The sequence below is a fragment of the Ranitomeya imitator genome, chromosome 2, assembly GCF_032444005.1.
Source record: "Ranitomeya imitator isolate aRanImi1 chromosome 2, aRanImi1.pri, whole genome shotgun sequence".
In the NCBI taxonomy this organism is placed as follows: Eukaryota; Metazoa; Chordata; class Amphibia; order Anura; family Dendrobatidae; genus Ranitomeya; species Ranitomeya imitator.
The window spans coordinates 120457253-120478088 of record NC_091283.1 but is presented as its reverse complement, the minus strand read 5'-3'; the positions used below and the strand labels follow the sequence as shown (position 1 = coordinate 120478088).

The 20836-nt window shown below is 44.5% G+C and overlaps 1 protein-coding gene across 3 annotated transcripts in view; it reads left to right on the top strand.

Annotated features, from left to right (window-relative positions):
* GRIA3 (glutamate ionotropic receptor AMPA type subunit 3) overlaps positions 1-20836 on the top strand; it is a 512289-nt gene that overhangs the window by 127972 nt on the left and 363481 nt on the right. For all 3 annotated transcript variants that reach the window (XR_011317998.1, XM_069747185.1, XM_069747184.1), the window contains exon 3: positions 13892-14131. Coding sequence is in view for 2 of the 3 variants with exons in the window: in XM_069747185.1 (XP_069603286.1) it covers positions 13892-14131 (240 nt within the window). In the remaining variant the exon portion in view is untranslated. The remainder of the gene's footprint in view (positions 1-13891; positions 14132-20836) is intronic.

Below are 20836 nucleotides of genomic sequence, written 5' to 3'. Positions count from 1 at the left end.
TAGGTTAATGAGTGTTAACATCAGCCAGACAACTTTCTTCCAGCAATTAGCTTATTTTTATCAACGGCCTATCTTTCAATTAGTCACAGGTACATAGGGTGGATGGATTCATTAACATAAATGCTCTGTATGCACTATAACATCTTTTAAACTTAGGGGAAGCCTGCCAAGTTTTTCATGTCGAACCCATTTTAGAAAGTGTTTTTAAATTGCTTCAAAAGACACTGCCCATCTTCCATCTGTCTTTTTGGGTTCCAAAGTGTTTTTAAATTGCTTCAAAAGACACTGCCCATCTTTCATCTGTCTTTTTGGGTTCCCAGTAAACATATTTATTTAGTTTATAGCATCTTCTAAGTGGTAATTTTTTTAGCCACTTTGCATCTTTTGATAGTAATATGCAAACAATCTAAGCATACAAACAGATGGTAATCCAGTAGTAACCAATAATCAATTTAATAACTCAGCACACTGACAGTATTTTTATTTTTTTATTACAAAAGAGGGCCAAAAATAGTCCTCAAACTCAAACTGATGGTGTCACTGTCAGAGATAACATTATCCTACTGTGACTGAGATGACTAGTGTGCCATATGATGCAAAATGCCATGCTTTTCCTCCACACTAATACACTTATCAGAGGCAAATGACACGAATTGTGCACTTGGCTATGCTACTGACGGGATGGCTAGTGCCAATGGTGGTGCTTCTGCTTCTAGCGACTGCTATATTCTTAGTATGGGTTTTATTTTCTTTTACAATACACCAACTAATGCCATTACCACATTTTTCTATTCGTTTGATACAACAATATATCTAACATTGGACAATCTTTTCTACACAAATTATTCAACCTTGCCAAAAAGTATGCAACAGAAAAGGCTTGGTACTCAAACAGAAAACAATTGTGACAGCAGGTCGTACTATAAGTGAGGCATGTACAATTGTCAAATTAGACTAGTAAAACAGGTGTAAAAACAGACATGCACAGTTGAATGTCTGGAGTTTTTATTCTTAGATTTTAAACAAAATTAAACTCTGTTTCCAATAATGTAATGATGAATTCTAGTTAGATATATATTCAAACACCCCAACACCTGCATCCGAGTACCGTATTGATGTAGTGTGTACAAATGTAAAATTTCACTAGTTAAACAGAGGTTTCAAAAATAATAAAATTGTGTGTTATATCCAAACTTTGTAAAGTATTCAGTCACAGTTACATCTTGGGATAGTTTCTTTTATATTTTTGAAAATAGTTATTACCCTCATCACAAAAAGGATTGCAAAAGAAATGCAAAAACTCTGTGCAAACGCTCATTACTAGCAAGCTAATGGTCTCTGTTTGATGCTGATTTCAGTTTTAAAGAAATATTGTGCTTCCTTGCTGATGCTTTCTAGTGCATTGCAATTCTAATGCAGCACTTAATATGCCAGGTACAGCTTACCAGTGATCAATCACATTGAGTCTGACAATGCTGCTGGCATGTAGCCTATTTTTCTCTCTGCATATCAATTGCATTTTTGTATTATTCTTAGGCTACTACACCTATTTTCTTTGGTGCTGCATTTAAACAACACATTACTGTCTGGAGTATTTTTCCAATTTTTAACCCCTTCATAACATACGCCGTACATGTACTGTGCATGTCGTGTCTCCGACATTGATGTGGGCTCCGGTGCCCTTTCCCAGCACTTCAGCTGTTTTGAACAGCTGACATATGCCCCTATCAGCCGTGGGTGGAATTGTGATCCACCTACTGCTGTTAATCTGTTAAATACCGCTGTCAATTTCTGACAGCAGCAATTAATGTGATTGCACTGGAAGCACTTCACTAATTCCGCCCATCGGCACATGACTGCGGGTCGCCAATGGGTTGGCATGCCAACCAGTAGTTTGCAGCAGACCCCTGTGGTTGTCATTGCTCGATTGCTATGAGCATTTCTCCTATACACAGGCGATCTGATCATCGCCTGTGTGTAGCAGAGGCGATCAGAAGATCGCAGCTTCTAGTCTCCCATGGAGACAATTGAAGCAAGTGAAAAGTTAAAAAAAGCTTTTAAAAATATTGAAAACATAAAAAAAATAAAAGCTCAAATCACCCCCAACTCGCCCCATTCAAAATAAAACAATAAAAAAAATACACATATTTGGTATTGTCGCACTCCGAATCGCCTGATGTATCAAGATATCAAAATAATTAATCTGATCATTAAACGGTGTAGCAACAAAAGTCAAATTACATTTTTTGGACGCTGCAACATTGCATTAAAATGCAATAACGGTTGATCAAAGGATTGTATCTACACCAAAATTGCATCATTAAAAAAATCATGCAAAAAATAAGCCCTCACCCAACCCGATATCCTGAAAAATACAGACACAACAGGTACTTGAAAATTACGCATTTTTACAAACTTTGGAGTTCTGTTTCACCACTTAAATAAAAAACAACCTACACATGTTTGATATCTACGAACTCATAATGATCTGGAGAATCATAATGGCAGGTCAGTTTTAGCATTTGGTGAACATGGTAAAAAAACAGTTGTGGTATGGCACTGTTTTTGGAATTTCACAGCCATGTTTTTCCCACATTCCTGTACACGATATGGTAAAACCAATGGTGTCGTTCAAAACTGCAACTTGTCCTGCAAACAACAAGCCCCGACGTGGTTATATTGATGGAAAAATAAAAAAGCTTTGGCTCTGGGAAGCAGGAGAGTAAAAAGCTGAAGCACAACAATGAAAATGGGCTGTGGTATGAAGGGGTTAAAGACTTTCTTTTCCTATGTTTTTTGCGAAGTTGTGAGCTCTGATGTACTCTCACTGTTCTAAATCATTCTAAAATCACTGCTGCATTCCCTGCCTTGACCTTTTTACTGTCTGTGATAGTCTATCCTGATTAACTACATTATACTATGTGATGTGATAGCTGTTAGGCATTATATGGAAGCATGTGCATAGGTGTATGAGATTATATGAGCCTTCCACATGTCAGGATTCTGTTGTCTTTCTGCGGATTAATCAATACTGGCTGCTATAATTATGGTGTATTTCCACTCCTTACCACTGGTGGCTGTTGTATTTTGCAGTCGCCCTATCCTAAGATGGCAGATTCTGAAGCTGTGGAAACCATCTTTTTTCCTGTTTGGGCCTATGGAACGCTCAGTTATTGCTTGAGTTTTGTGCTTAGCTGTTTGTTTTGTTCCAGTCTCCAGCTATTGAGAACTGTCTTTCCCAAATTGTTCCCACTCCTCTCTGGATTGTTTCCTTCAATTCCTATTGCTACCTCCGAGGACTTCTACTACCAGTTACTGTTCTCCACTTGTGCTGCACTGGCCACAGAATTCAAGCCATGCTCAACTAATATCATAACACAGTGGCTAATGCAATTTTCTGCAATGTGCAAAATGGCAGTGAGCAGGTTTTTACTGATCCTGAACAATAATTCGCCAAAACCTTCAATTTTCATAAAAGTTGTTATGAATTTGATTCACATTAAATCAATTCACTCATCTCATTTGAAAAAAATATTTAATAAAGAATAATGATGATATGATAATAATGAGTTTAATGGAGTTGTTAAATATAGGTTAGTGAATGTTAGAAATTTATTATGATTGTCTTATGATTGTTGCCGGCATTAACTAGTCATTATTTATAATACTAATAGTAGGAGAAGTAGGAAAAAATGAATGAACTCTAGGATTGTGTAGCAAAATTTTTCCATGTTCTGGTCTGGTTAACCATGAATGATGATTATCTTTTGAGAAAATCCCCAGGCAAAGCCTGGTTAAACAGAAATCATTCATTTTGTATGTGTGCTGCTTTAGTGTTCGTGGGATCCTTAAGGGAGCATTTTGACGCATGGTTCCTTCAAGCAAATAAGTATTTGATATCAACTGTGAAAGACAGAATCTAAAAAAATCTAGGAAATCACATTGTATTATTTTTGCTCAATTAATTTGCATTTGATTGCATGAAATAAGTATTTGATACAATAAAAAAACAGAACTTAATATTTTGTAGAGAAACCATTGTTTGCAATTACAGAGGTCAGAGGTTTCCTGTAGTTCTTGACCAAGTTTGTACACACCGCAGCAGGGATTTTGGTCCACTTCTCCATACAGATCTTCTCCAGAGCTTTCAGGTTTTCGGGGCTGTCGCTGGGCAACATTAAGTTTCAGCTCCCTCTGAAGATTTTCTATTGTGTTCAGGTGTGGAGACTGGCTAGGCCACTCCAGGGCCTTGAAACACTTCTTATACAGCCACTCCTTAGTTGCCCTGGCTGTGCATTTTGGGTAATTATCATGCTGTAAGACTGAGCCATGACCCATCTTCAATAAAAGGAGTTTTTTGGTCAAACTTTCAACATACATGACCTCATTCATCCTCTCTTCAATAAGGTACAGTCGTTCTGTCTCTTTTACAGAAAAGCATACCCAAAGTGTCACACTTCTCCACCATGCTTCACAGTTGGGATGGTGTTATTGGGGTTGTACTCATCCTTCTTCCTCCAAACATGGCGAGAGGAGTTGAAAGATTTAGTTTGGTCTCATCTGACTACATGACCTTCTCCCATGCCTCATCTGGATCATCCATATGGTCATTTGTGAACTTCAAACGGGTCTGGACATGTGCTGGCGTGAGCAGGAGCACCTTGGGTGCACTGCAGTAATTTAACCCATGATAGTATAGTGTTAAACTAATGGTAATGTTTGAGACTATGGTCCTAGCTCTCTCATCCCATGTAGTCCTGGGCTGATTCCTGACCTTTCTCAGAATCTTCCTTACCCATGAGGCGAGATCTTGCATGGAATCCCAGAACAATGAAGATTGACAGTTACCTTGTGTTTCTTCTATTTTTTAATAGTTTCACCAACAGATGTTGCCTTTACACCAAGCTGCTTGCCTATTGTCCTGTAGACCATCCCAGAGATGTGCAGGTCTACAATTTTGTCCCTGGTGTCCGTAGACAGTTCTTTGGTCTTGGCCATGGTGGAGAGGTTGGAGTGTGATTGAGTGTGTAGACTGGTGTCTTTTATACAGGTAACAAGTTCAAAAAGGTATATTTAATACAGGTAATGAGTGCAGGGTAGTAGGACTTCTTAAAGGAAAACTAACAAGTCTGTGAGAGCCAGAATTTTTGCTGGTTGGTAGGTGATCAAATACTTAATTTATGCAATAAAATTAATTTTAATTATTTAAAAATCATACAATTTGATTTTCTGTGTTTTGTTTTTAGATTCTGTGTCTCAGAGTTGAAGTGTACCTACGATACAAATTACAGGCATCTCCATTTTTTGTAGGTGGCAAAACTTGCAAAATCTGCAGTATATCAAATATATAACATTTTAAGACAATATCAAATAAAGTAAATAACATACTATTTCCCACAGTATTCATAATGCTTAGAAGTCAATGAAGTACTGCTGATGACTGGTCATCCGAGCATTAGTAACCAAAAGGTATTTACACAAATATCTGGTTTATTTGTTAAGAAAAATGTAATTTGACAGAATTAGATAATTGCCCAATGTCACAAATCAATTTACAAAGTAAGCATGCACATTGGTAAAGACTAAATTGTTAGGTTATGTTAGTAACACGATTTTACTATTTTTAATTAAAGCAGCAGAATTTTAAACATTTATGACCATTGCCTTCTGGATTGGATGACCTTGAGATCAAAGAGAGATGTTTTAGACGTTCTCTAACATCAAAAGTCTAAGCACGTTCATTGCACGTGTTTATTGCTATATGTACATTATCTGTAAAGTCCAGAATCTAACCTAACCCTTTGTAACCTATTGTTAGGACTGGCGGAACGCACCAAGAGAGATGTAATGGATGCGTTCGCAGTCCGGGGTCCACCGTGCAGGTGAAACCTGCTGCTAGGACATGACAGACGATATGGCGGTACTCATAAGTATACACGCGTGGGTTAAACCTCACCCAGCGTGAAGAAAGCGATCCTGTTGCGTCACAGGATCGCGGTACCGCACATAGAGCGCGAGCAAGTGGTCAGCGAACTAGACCCCAACAGGGATAGTAGTCCGATTAGACCCTTGCTGGCACTACACCACAACTGGGTGTGAAAAGTATATACAATAGAGGCACCGAAGTGCAAACTGTGCCGTGCTGGCAGGCACCACTAAGTACCCAGACATGGGTCAGGAAGCGCACACAGGCGCGTGGCGCCGCACTGGCGGTCACAGCAGAGGACGCTGACACGTGTGTGACACGTTGAGTGTTAAGTCGGGCGCTAGATAGCAGCCATACACCATACGCGAACAATCATACAGTAGGGTAGGGGTATTTAAAGGACGACTTGCACTCACAACAAACACACGTATAAAGTTGTACACTAGCGCATGGCCGTGCGGTCATGCGCAGTTTATATAGCTGCAGGACAGGAAGCGGCCACAGAAACTTTGCCCTTCCAAGACCTGCCAAGAGGACCAATAGAATGCGCTGCAGAGTCTGAGCACATGACCCTCGATCTCCAACGGGAGATCTTGCCCTGGGCATGCTCAGTGTGCGCAGACAAGGACTTAGTCCCAGAGAAGTCCACTCGCTGCTGACCAGTATTGGCTTTAAAGGCAGAAGCTGGAGAAGCAGCAGTAACTCTTCTCACAGAGTCAGACTGAGCAAGACGCTGGGATCGACGTCCCTGCTGAGCAGGCTCCACTGCGGCTGGAGGAGAATGGGAGACCGCAGCGGAGACGGATCGAGATTCCCCCTGTGCAGCAGAGGAAACTCGACTCCTAACATTACCCCCCCTCCTAGGACCCCCCACTCCTTGGGCCTCGCTACGTTCGAAGGCAGCAATGAGCTGTGGGGCCCGAATGTTTTCAGCAGGCTCCCATGACCTGTTCTCTGGACCATAACCCTTCCAATCCACCAGATAGAACTTTTTGCCGCGTACCACCTTACACCCCAAAATAGCGTTCACCTCGTAATCGTCCGTAGACGAACCCGATGTCCCGGCAGATGACTCGGAAAACCGGGACATGTATACGGGTTTCATGAGGGACACATGAAAGGTGTCGGTGATACCCAAGCGTGGAGGAAGAGCCAGGCGGTAGACCACAGGATTAACCTGTTCGAGAACCTTGAAGGGACCCAAGTAGCGAGGAGCAAACTTAGTGGACTCAACTCGCAGCCTGATGTTACGGGCGGAGAGCCACACCAAGTCGCCAGGGACAAAAGTCGGAGCAGGGCGCCGATGAACATCAGCGGAGGACCTCATTCTCTCCTTGGAGGCCCGAATGGCATCCTGCGTGCGATCCCAAATGTCCCGTGCCTCCACAGCCCAGTCTGCCACCCTGGGATCAGCGGAAGACACAGGCATGGGCACTGGAACACGCGGATGCTGGCCGTAATTTAAGAGGAATGGAGTCTGACCGGTGGAGTCGGCTACGGCATTGTTAAGTGCAAACTCTGCCCACGGTAGCAAGGATGCCCAGTCATCCTGTCTGGCAGAAACAAAATGTCGCAGATATGTGACCAAGGTCTGGTTGGCCCTTTCTACCAACCCATTCGTCTCGGGATGATATGCCGAAGAGAGATTTAACTCAATACTGAGTAAACGACATAGCTCCCTCCAGAATCGAGACGCAAACTGGGGACCCCGGTCACTAACAATTTTGTCTGGCATACCGTGTAAGCGAAAGATATGCTTGATAAACAAGACAGCCAACGCCCGTGCAGATGGTAGCCGTGGAAGAGGCACCAAATGCACCATTTTGGAGAAATGGTCGGTGATCACCCAGATAATGGTGCAATTACGAGACTTGGGTAAGCCAACCACAAAGTCCATCCCGACCATCTCCCAGGGCCTGTCAGCCACGGGCAGAGGGTAAAGCAAACCAGCTGGCCGTTGCCGAGGAGTCTTGTTCCTGGCGCAAGAGACACACGCCCGAACGTACTCCGCGACATCACGAGCCATATGCGGCCACCAGTATGTCCTCGCCAGTAACTCAGATGTCCTTTTAGTACCAAAATGTCCACCCACCCTGGACGAGTGCGCCCAAGAGAGAACCTCCGGCCGCAAACTAGATGGAACAAAAGTCTTGCCCGGGGGCACAGACTCCAGTGAAACCGGGGCCACGGTTCTCAAACTCTCGGTGGGGACAATAAGCCGAGGCTCCTCCTCCTCCTCCGCAGATGACACAACGGAGCGAGAGAGAGCATCGGCCCGAATGTTCTTCTCCCCAGAAAGGAAATGGAGGGTGAAATGAAACCGGGAGAAGAACAAGGACCATCTGGCCTGGCGAGAATTCAACCGCTGAGCTGTCTGCAGATACACCAAATTTTTGTGATCTGTGAAGACTTGGAAGGGAAAACGTGCTCCCTCCAAGAGATGTCTCCACTCCGAGAAAGCCAACTTCATGGCTAGCAACTCCCTGTCCCCGATGGAATAATTCCTCTCTGCTGGTGCGAAGGTCTTGGAGAAAAAGAAGCAAGGATGCTTCCGACCTTGAGCATCCTTTTGGAAGAGGACTGCTCCAGCACCAACAGAAGAGGCATCCACCTCCATGATAAATGGCTTATCAACATCGGGGCGATGAAGTATGGGAGCGCTAGCGAAGTGTGACTTTATAGAGATAAAGGCCTTGGAGACCTCCTCAGACCACAATTTAGGATTTGCCCCCTTCTTGGTGAGGGCAACCAAGGGAGCTACCAAAGTTGAGAAATGCGGGATGAACTGGCGATAATAATTGATGAACCCCATAAAGCGCTGCACCGCTTTAAGAGAATGAGGTTCCTGCCAGTCCATCACAGCCTGTAGTTTGGCAGGATCCATAGCCAATCCCTGGGCTGAGATGATGTAGCCTAGGAAAGGTAAGGACTCCTGCTCAAACATGCACTTCTCCAACTTGGCATAGAGGGAGTTTGCCCGTAGGAGGTCGAAGACTTTGCAAACATCTCTCCGGTGGGAGTCAATATCTGGAGAGTAGATGAGAATATCATCCAGATAGACTACGACCGAGGTGGAAAGCATATCCCGGAAGATATCGTTCACAAAGTCTTGGAAAACGGCTGGGGCATTACAGAGCCCAAAGGGCATTACCAGATATTCATAGTGCCCATCCCTGGTGTTAAAAGCCGTCTTCCATTCGTCCCCCTCACGGATGCGAATCAGGTTGTAAGCACCCCGCAGATCTAATTTAGTAAATACCCTTGCTCCCCGAAGCCTATCGAACAGTTCAGATATCACAGGCAAAGGGTATTTATTCTTAACGGTGATGGCGTTAAGACCCCTGTAGTCTATGCATGGACGCAATTCCCCACTCTTCTTCTGCACGAAGAAGAATCCTGCCCCAGCAGGTGACACTGACTTCCTGATGAACCCTCTTGCCAGATTTTCCTGTATGTACTGTGACATTGCCTCCGTCTCCGGGAGAGATAGCGGATAGACTCGACCCCGGGGAGGCTCAGCACCAGGCAAGAGGTCAATAGGACAGTCATAGGGGCGATGGGGCAGAAGGGTCTCCGCCGCCTTTTTGGAGAATACGTCTGCATATGACCAATACTGCTTGGGAAGAGAGGATAGATCTGCGGATACCTCAGTAGTAGCAACCTGAACGCACTCCCTCTGACACCTACCCCCACAAGATTCACCCCAACCCAGAATTCTGCCTGAGGACCACTCGATATGAGGAGAGTGGTACCGTAGCCAAGGTATTCCCAACAGGATCTCATCAATTCCTTCCGTAATGACGAGCAGAGAAATTATCTCCTGATGAGATGGCGACATGGACAGAGTAAAAGGGATGTTCTGGTGTGTTATCTGTGAGGGCAATGTCGACCCATTCACCACTCGCACCGTTACTGGTTGAGCAAGCATAACCAAGGGTATTGCGTGACGTTGGGCGAAGGCAGAAGACATAAAGTTGCCCTCCGCCCCAGAATCCACGCAGAGCTCTACCGAGTGGGAAAATGAGCCAATAGTAATTGTCCCCTTAAAGGACAACTTAGAGGCAAACGTCGCCGTGTCTAGTGTACCTCCACCAACTACCACTAGACGCTGACGTTTCCTCGACCGCTGAGGACATCTGGTGGCTAGATGTCCTGACTGCTGGCAAACATGACAGACCCTGAGTGCACAAGCGGTCCGGGACTTAGATCCTGCTTGTGACACCTGGCCTCATGTGACTCAGGAACCAGGACTGGAAATTCAAGAGGTTTGGCAAAAGTAGGAGCCAGCCGAAACCTCTGCCTACACTGGGCTCGCTCTAACCTCCGCTCGTTAAAACGGAGGTCAATTCGAGTGGAGACAGTTATTAACTCCTCCAGTGTGGCAGGAATCTCCCTAGTGGCCAGAGCGTCCTTTACGTGGTCAGCCAAGCCCCTCCAAAATATGGGGATAAGAGCTTTATCCGACCAATCCAGCTCAGATGCTAAGGTGCGGAATTGGACGGCAAAATGACTGACCAAGGACTCACCCTGAGTTAATGCCAGCAATTGGAGCGCAGTATCATGGGTGACTTGAGGTCCTAAAAAGACCTGTTTCAGAGCGCTCAGAAACAGCGGAGCACTCTGCACCACATGATCGCCACGCTCCCACAGCGGCGTAGCCCATTCCAACGCCCTGTCCGACAATAGAGACAAAATAAATCCCACCTTAGCCCGCTCTGTAGGAAAACGTGTAGCCAGGAGCTCGAAATGAATAGAGCACTGACTCACAAATCCCCTACAAAACTTGCTATCACCAGAAAAATTTTCTGGCAGCGGGAGGTGAGATAATGTCGGAACAGGGGTGGCAATGGACATAGTAGCTGCAGCCACGCTGGTAGCCTGTACAGCTACTGCAGTAACATCCAGAGCTGAGGTCGCGCTCTCGAGAGCCGCCAACCTACCCTCCAGCTGCTGGATATGCCGCAGAGAATGCTGTATGTCTGTCATCACTAGCCAGACCCTGGCGCTAGTGTAATGTTAGGACTGGCGGAACGCACCAAGAGAGATGTAATGGATGCGTTCGCAGTCCGGGGTCCACCGTGCAGGTGAAATCTGCTGCTAGGACATGACAGACGATATGGCGGTACTCATAAGTATACACGCGTGGGTTAAACCTCACCCAGCGTGAAGAAAGCGATCCTGTTGCGTCACAGGATCGCGGTACCGCACATAGAGCGCGAGCAAGTGGTCAGCGAACTAGACCCCAACAGGGATAGTAGTCCGATTAGACCCTTGCTGGCACTACACCACAACTGGGTGTGAAAAGTATGTACAATAGAGGCACCGAAGTGCAAACTGTGCCGTGCTGGCAGGCACCACTAAGTACCCAGACATGGGTCAGGAAGCGCACACAGGCGCGTGGCGCCGCACTGGCGGTCACAGCAGAGGACGCTGACACGTGTGTGACACGTTGAGTGTTAAGTCGGGCGCTAGATAGCAGCCATACACCATACGCGAACAATCATACAGTAGGGTAGGGGTATTTAAAGGACGACTTGCACTCACAACAAACACACGTATAAAGTTGTACACTAGCGCATGGCCGTGCGGTCATGCGCAGTTTATATAGCTGCAGGACAGGAAGCGGCCACAGAAACTTTGCCCTTCCAAGACCTGCCAAGAGGACCAATAGAATGCGCTGCAGAGTCTGAGCACATGACCCTCGATCTCCAACGGGAGATCTTGCCCTGGGCATGCTCAGTGTGCGCAGACAAGGACTTAGTCCCAGAGAAGTCCACTCGCTGCTGACCAGTATTGGCTTTAAAGGCAGAAGCTGGAGAAGCAGCAGTAACTCTTCTCACAGAGTCAGACTGAGCAAGACGCTGGGATCGACGTCCCTGCTGAGCAGGCTCCACTGCGGCTGGAGGAGAATGGGAGACCGCAGCGGAGACGGATCGAGATTCCCCCTGTGCAGCAGAGGAAACTCGACTCCTAACACCTATAAGTAAAAAAACATGTTGTAAGGCTAAAGAGAAACTCACTAAGAATAAACTAATTTTCTCAGGAAAAATTAGCTATGTAAGATAAGAAGTATCTATGAAATCAGAAAGTTAGTATAAACAGATAGTTGATACATTTTTTTACACTTTTCTTATGTAATTGCTACAGATATAAATAGAGATTGGGTACAGGTATAATATCTGAAATACATGAATGTTATTTTTTATATGAAAACGAATGCGTCAACATAAAAACTGTGTCTGACTGATTGTGGGATTATTATTATTATTATTTATTTATATAGCACCATTGATTCCATGGTGCTTTACATGAGAAGGGGTTACATACAAGTTACAGATATCACTTACAGTAAACCAACTAACAATGACAGACTGATACAGAGGGGCGAGGACCCTGCCCTTGCGGGCTTACATTCTACAGGATTATGGGGAAGGAGACAGTAGGTTGAGGGTTGCAGGAGCTCTGGTGTTGGTGAGGCGGTAGCTTCTGTAGTGATGAGGCGGCAGCGGGGTCAGTGCAGGCTCTAGGCTTTCCTGAAGAGATGGGTTTTCAGGTTCCGTCTAAAGGATTTGAATGTGGTTGATAGTCGGACGTGTTGGGGCAAAGAATTCCAGAGGATGGGGGATATTCGGGAGAAGTCTTGGAGGCGGTTGGATGAGGAGCGTATAAATGTGGAGGAGAGAAGGAGGTCTTGGGAGGACCGGAGATCACGTGAGGGAAGCTATCGGGAGATTAGTTCAGAGATATATGGAGGAGACAGGTTGTGGATGGCTTTGTAGGTCAGTATTAGTAATTTGAACTAGATACACTGAGGGAATGGGAGCCAGTGAAGAGATTTGCAGGGGGGGAAGCAGAGGAGTAGCGAGGAGAGAGATGAATTAGTTCAGCAACAGAGTTAAGAATGGACTGGAGAGGTGCAAGGGTGTTAGCAGAGAGGCCGCAGAAAAGGATGTTGCAGTAGTCAAGGCGGAAGATGCTGAGGGCATGCACAAGCATTTTAGTAGATTGACGGTTGAGGAAAGGATGGATTCTGGAGATATTGAGATCATTGAGCATAGATGCCTAAAATGAGGGTCTATTGGTTTTCTCTGATGCTGCATCAATTCTAATTCTGAAGAGACCACAAAATGCACAAGAATGGGTTCTCTAACTCCCCTTCCAGCCCTTTCCTTCAGATAGGAGAGAGCTTCCTGTGATGGTACGTCCTGCTTCCTGTATGTATAAGGACAGAAGAACCCTGGATCGGAAGGAATTAGTAAAGATTGGGACAACTGTGATAATTCAAGCCTATTAGTGAGAAATGTAGCTTCCTTTTTGAAGCACATTTTGGTATTATTTCAATGCTAACGTTAACCGTTGACTTCCAAAAGCTTTTCAACGTGTGTTGTTTTGCACCAATGTGCCTTTCAATTTACTGAGGTTTGGAGTAGCTGCTGTGGAATAGTTCTGATGTCTGATGCCAACAATAGCCTGCAATGGATGTAGAAAGTTGTTTTTGTTTAGCATATAATTATTTATTTTATATGGCTAAGGTCAACTTTTTTCATATTCGTCCAACTTTAAACATTTTAACTCAAATAACAATGGAGTAAAATAAAGCAAATCCAAACTTTATTATATTCCAGCACAGTCCTCTCCTGCCCACAAATTGTCCTGCACCTTTGCTAAAAATATTTGCACTCCAAATCATTTTTAATGTGTCTGAAGAAGAAGCAGGTCCAAGTCTAAAGAAAAAAATTACACAATTTCGGAGACCTTGTCATGAACAATTCCTGGTGCAAGTTCTCCTGTGAGCAGCAGTGACAATGCGTTTTTCCTATATTCTGTTCATCAAGTGAAAGTTATATCTAAGCACAATGAAGTGTGTGATATCAGGATATACTACTAGAGCAACAACAATCAATTTTCATATGAAGAATTTGAGTTTCCTGCTGTATTATCATTAATATCTTGTTTTTTTCTCAGTTTGTTCACAGTTCTCCCGTGGCGTCTATGCCATATTCGGCTTCTACGATCAGATGTCTATGAACACTCTTACGTCATTTTGTGGTGCCCTTCACACTTCATTCATCACACCAAGCTTTCCAACAGACGCAGATGTACAGTTCGTCATCCAGATGCGTCCAGCACTTAAAGGAGCCATTCTAACTCTTCTTAATGAATACGACTGGCAGAAATTTGTGTACCTATATGACACTGAAAGAGGTAAGAAAACCGTATCAGTGATCAATGAGAGATATTAATAAACCAACCATAAAGATTTCAGTACATACATTGCAGTAGGTTTTCTTAAAGTGAACTTGTCAGCAGGATTGTGCTCAGTAACCTACAGACACTATCAGGATGGTGTTGTTATACTGATTATAATGATACCTGCGCCGGTGCCATCTGGATGGAACCTAATTTTTTCTTCTCTAGCAAAATGGCGCTGGTGGCGGTGCCTGCACAGTAGATAGAACGTGGAACGTGATAGGTGCTACTGCACAGGTGCCATTTTGATTTAGAGGTTTTTTTCTTTTTTACAGCAAAACAGTGCAGGTGCCGCCGCCACCGCCTGCCTGATTAATGTGATTTTTTTTTTCAAACCATAATTCTATGCAGTATGTAAAATAGAGGGCAGGTCACTGAAGGATCAGTGACCTGTCATAAGCCATATAGATGAATATCTAAGCAGAGCACCACATAAAGCCCCACCCACAGGTCGCCCCGGAGTACGAGAATCTCATTAACTGAAAACTGCAAAGAAAGATTAAACAACAACCACAAGACGGATTTCATCACCAAGTATCATTTTAATCAGTATAATGGTGCTGACCAGACACTGTTTGTAGGTTACTGTGCACAATCCTGCTGACAGGTTCCCATTAACATTGCATCATTATTCTATAACAGGCACATTTCTGAATGAATTTCTCTTATTTTTATACTACATGGTTTATTGGTAACATTTGTTATGTGGGTGAAATTAAATGTTTCTATAGTAACTAAATGCTGATGATGAGACCCTCTTATATGCTTCAAAACAGCACAAGTTTTACTGCAACGCATAAAATATTTAACAATTACTTTAGGTATCTAAGGAAAGATCCTGCATTATTGCAGCAGATCATCAGGTACAACTGTTCCTATTGCTTCTTCTGGAATGCCCAACTATAAACAAAAGGATTCATTTTGATGCAATTTTTGCTGTCTTATATTCATCACATGAACAGATTACTTTAATTATTACCGAAGAGGAATGAAATATGTATTAGTACGGTCCCTGAAGTTTCTACACTGCACATACTGTAGCTAGTGTAGGCTGAGTTGTATGGGGTGTTCAATAAATTCTTGGCATTTGATATGAAGCTATGAACTTGTGAAATGTACCGTAATTTTTTCCTATACAATAACCCTTAACATTTAGAAATGTGTTATATCTAGAAACTAACATTTCTATTCCTTGAAAAAAAATATACTTTCCTTCTTTCTCAGAAAAATAGTCAGTTATCTATTTCTACTCGTCATCGTTAGGAAATTGCCTTGTATGAATATATTTTTAAAATTGGGTAATAGGTAGTAATCACTGGGAGCTAAGTCTGGACTATAGGGTGGATGACTAATTTCCTGGAATCCACGGTCTCGTACAGCAGCCCTTGGAACGTGGCTGTGAGCATAGTCAACGTTATCGTGGAAAAGGAGTACTAATTTGGATAATTTTCCTTGCCTTTTTTAAAATTAATGGCATCTTGTAATCAACTTAAAGTAGCAGCATACAATGTCCTGCTGATAGCTTCACCCTTTTCTTTATATTCAATTAATTCAATTCATTTGCAGTCCCAAAAAATGTAGCCATCAGATTTTCAACCAATGGTTAAGTTTAAACTTCCTCAGAGGGGTTCTTCCTTTTTTTAACCCACTGCATTAAGATCTGTTTGCTTTCTGGATCATAATGATACATCCATGTTTCTACTCCAGTCACAAGCCGTTCAATAACAATTGACGGATTATCACCACGCAACTTCAAAAACTCTACTTGAATTAGTTTCTAAGGGGTCGTGAACAATCGAGGTACCCATCTTACACTGACCTTTGACAAATTAAGTCAACCATGAAGGACATTGAGTATGGTACCAACAAATATGTGAGTAATTTTTACTTAGGTCTGTATTTCAATTCGGGCATTTTTCATTTTGATTTTTTCCATTTTTTTCAATAATGTCAGTAAATGCTTCAACTCGTCATCCAGGCCCTGGGTCATTTCCAATGCTCTCCCTGTCTCCCTTGAATTCCTTAGACCTCAATTGAACCATGGATAATGGAGAAGCAACTTCTTGTTACAATGCAACCATTTCTTCATGTATGTCTTTTTTATTTTTTCTTTCGTTTGTTAAAGGAGTTGTCCGTCCTTAGGCTACAAGTCTGCAGTCACTATATGTGACTGCACACTTGTGCATTCTCACATCGCATGTACTGGATGCTGCGAAAATTCTCAAGTGCAGGTGCCTATGGGTACATGACTGTAACTATGCGATTTGCATATACTGTATGCCGTGGAAAGGATCAGCTCTGTGGTAGACTCTGGTTCACACAGAGGATTCAGTTTGTTGATTCAAAACAAGCAGATGGTTTATTAAAAGTTCATAAAACCGAGTAGTTCAAACTAGGAGAAACCTGTGGAAGCTTGGGTAACTTCCCTGTTGGAGAATAACAGGCAGGGAAGCAGACAGTCCTAATCTTGGCCTTCTTTCTCTACTGCTTTCCTAAACATATCCTTCAAGATTTTCTTAAACCTCTCCACCAATCCGTTCATCTGGGGATGGTACACCGAGGGTTTGAGTTGTGAAAACTGCAAAATTACCTCATGACCTTCGACATGAATGGGGTCCCTTGATCTGTCAGTATCTCCTTGGGCAGACTGGTCTGAGACAAGATATGGAGCAACTCCAGAGAGATACACTTTACAGAGCAATTTCTTAGGGGTACTGACTCTAGGTACAGGGTAGCATAATCCAGGATCACCAATATATATTGAGGTGCTTTTGTGGACTTCACCAGGTGTGATGGCTGGCGGAACATACTGAGTAAATATTGAGGTAGAATAGGTACGTTCGCAGCCCGGGGTCCACCGTGCAGGAGTGGAACCTGCTGCTAGTAATTGGCAGCACTGTATGGTGGCACTACGCCTGAATAGAAACGGGTCCTGTCACCCGGCCTGCACAGGAGCAAACTCTTTTACTTCACAGAGTCTCCGGGATTAAAGAAGACGCTGTGCCCTGGTAACCTCACAGGGGATCATAGCTCATAAACGGAGCAGGTAGCATACAGTGGTTGTACAGTCAGCAACAGCACTCAAACAACTCCACTCCGGAGGTGCCGGAATTCTTGTGGCTATACGCCAGCCCTGAATTCATACACACAAACTCTTCTCCAGAGGAGCTGGAATTCTAACGGCTTACAGCCAACCCTGAGCACATGCTGACAAAGACCACGAGATAGCTAAGCTCATACACACATGAACCTTTTAGAGAGGAAGCTCTCCAGGACCTTCCTAGTGGTCCAATTGCACCTGCTTCAGGACCTGAGCATGTGACCCCCAACTTCCAATGAGAGGACGTCCCTTGGGCATGCTCAGTAGTGGAAAAGCAGGACTTTCTCCCAGGAGCATCTGCTCACCGCTGAACAGTGCTGGTTACAAAGGCTGAGCCTGGAAGAGCAGCAGTAACCAAGCGCACAGTATCAGACTGATCCAGACGCTGGGACCGACGTCTCCGCTGAGCAGGCTCCACTGCAGCTGAAGAAGAATGGGAGACCACAGCGAAGGTGGCTCGAGATTCCCCCTGTGCAGCAGTGGGAACGCGACACCTAACACCAGGTGCCCCACTAAATCCATTGCTATATGTTTGAATGGAACCTTGATGATGGGTAATGGTATTAGAGGACTGCGGAATTGGGCTAATATGGAGGTTAGCAGGCAGAGGGAGTAGGAGCGACAATAGTTCATAATTTCTTTGTAGCATACAGGCCAGTAGAATATCTTAGGGATCCGTTCCTTGGACTTATGTGCCCCACGTAACCACCGAACACATGAATGGGAATGAGCTATGTCTAACACCCTGCGTTTATAGCACCCTGGCACCAGTAACTGCTCTATCACCTCACCCATTGGCATGGTTACTCTGTAAAGCAGATCCCCATTTATAGAAAAATGTAGGAACTGTCTGTTGGCCCTCAGCTGCTGAGACATCCTATTTAACACTGTCAAATTTTCAAACTCCCCTTTAAAAGTTAAGTCCTTGAGATTGGCAATTCCAAAGTTTTCCTCGGACACCTGCAGCTTAGCGATGTTGGCCCCAGGGGATGCTACCTTATCCTCATCACCAATCAGCACACATGAGAAAAACTTGTTTACTTTGGTCTGCAGCGAGGTTTCTTTAGGGGTGATCTGGCTGTTGTCCGAGCAACCAGGCATTCCTGCTTTCTCCCACATGTCCCACAACAATGCAAAATCAAGTCCTGTTATTATGTGGTGCAGCAAGTCCTTGATGACCTCCAGTTCCTGAGATGTGGTGCCACAATCTGTGTTTACATCCACCCAGGCCACTGAATAGTTTTTAGCGCCCCATGGATACACCGGATGCCCACCACCTTCCCAGGGATCAGCTGATGAGGAAGTGCGGCCCTTATCAGGATCACCACATTTCCTGAGTCCATCAGTCCAGTCACTCACACCCCATTTAAAGACACTGTGCATGTCTAACGGCGCTCACCAGGTTGAGGAACTGTGATGCAGGTGGGGTAGGCAAAATAGGAGCAACGCCGGCCTATGCTGCTGTCCATTGACTCTAAATTCAGTGGACATTTCCAACATATAATGTCACCAGCTGGGACCTTCAGCATTACTTCTCACGGCCCTTTGGACCTTGGGTGCTGCACCCCCTTTTTTGCATCTCACCACGTTGGGACCCCAGTATGGAGTAGGATGCTTTTCCAAGGAGCCCTCGACCCCCTGATACCTCTTGACCAGTGTGACTGATTCGTAGGTGTTCCTGGGATCACACCCAAGTCTGTATTGGCATCGAAGGGGAATGCACAAACTGGTCCATCGCCACTCGCTCTAACATCTGTGCAGGGGTAGAGGACTCTGGCTGTAACTATTTTTGGAGCAGGTGTAGAAGGTCAAACATTTTAGAGTGAGGCGGTTTGTCCCTGTGATACGCCCAACGGTGGACTCGCTGTGCCCTGACAGTCTCTGTCACCCCTAAGAGAGACAAAATTTCAGTTTTTAGCTTTCCATTTTCCTTGGCGTCTTGCAAAGCCAAGTCATATTAAGCCTTCTGTGGCTCAAGTATGGGGCCAGAACCTCTGCCCATTGAGCTGGTGGTAGTTTTCCCTCTCAGCGATCCTTTCAAAGGCAGTCACAAAGGCCTCTACATCATCACCCGTGGTCATTTTGTGCAGGGCTCTTTTTACCGCCTTGCAGATGGAAAAATTGTCCACTCACCTTGGAGTCAGAGCTGTTGCTGTGCCACGAACAACTCAATCTGCTGCTTCTGTTGTCAGTGCTGGTCCCATTGCTGCTGCTGGAGCTGAATCTGCTGCATAAGTAGCTTACTCGTTTTCTGTTGCACCACCTGTTGCTGCTGGAGCTGTTGCTGGTGCAGTTGGTGCTGCTGTTAGGCCTGCACCAGGTGTATCAGCATGTCCTCCATGCTGTGTGACATCATTTGATAGCTTATGGTCGCTTTCACCCTGGACATGCAGTGCCTCTGTAGCAGTCACATGTGTTCGCTGGGAACATTGCCTGCATTCACCACCAATTGTTAGGGATCAGCTTTGTGGTAGACGCTGGTTCACACGCAGGATTCAGGTCGAGATTTAAAACAAAAAAGCGATTTATTAAAAGTTCATAAACTGTCCGGGTTAACAAAATAAAACAGCCTCTTTCAGGTACATAAACGAACAAAAATGGAAAATAACCAGTCAATATGCAGCACAGACTCAGCCGTTTAAAATGTATGTCCTTTTCTCTCAGACTCCAGCAGACTCTGAGCAGCACATCTAAGGCCTTCTCACTTTGCAAACACACAGGCAAAGTGAGACAGACAGCACCAGCTGCCTTAAATCAAACATTCCAAAACCTGGGCTGGACGTAAGTGAGCAGCCGAACTGTTGTGAATTCCGTTCTTGGGCTCCCTCCGGTGGTTGTAAATGGCACTTTTGTGAATTCTGCCCTTGGGCTCCCTCTGGTGGTTTTGAGTGGAACTGCCGCTCCTTGGGTTTAGCTTTAGCAGCTGCTTTCACTAATCGTCTCTCCTGGCTCTGCTATTTAACCTGGCTCTAGTCTTCAGCCTATGCCACTTGCCAATGTTTTCTGGCTGGATTCACATCTCTGTTTGGATTCTCCTGGTTTCCTGACCAGTTCTGCAAAGATAAGTTCTGGCTTTGCTCATTTCAGTACACATGTTGTGGACTTATTGTTCTGTGCATTCTATTTTTGTCCAGCTTGTCATTATGGATTTTTTCTGTTAGCTGGAAGCTCTGGGAAGCAGATTTACCCTCCACACCTTTAGTCAGGTGTGGAGATTTTGTAAACTCTGTGTGGATTGTTTTGTAGTTTTTATACTGACCACACAGTATCCTTTCCTGTCCTATCTATCAAGCTAGACTGGCCTCCTGTGCTAAAATCTGATTTCATCTCTGCGTATGTTATTTTCCCCTCCTCTCACCGTCAATATTTGTGGGGGGCTATCTTTCCTTTGGGGATTTTCTCTGAGGCAAGATAGGTTTCATGTTTCCATCTTTAGGGGAAGTTAGATCTTAGGCTGTGCCAAGGGGTCTAGGGAGCGTTAGGTACCCCCCACGGCTATGTCTAGTTGCGCTGCTATGTTCAGGGTCTGCGGTCAGTACATTTACCACCTCCTTCAGAGC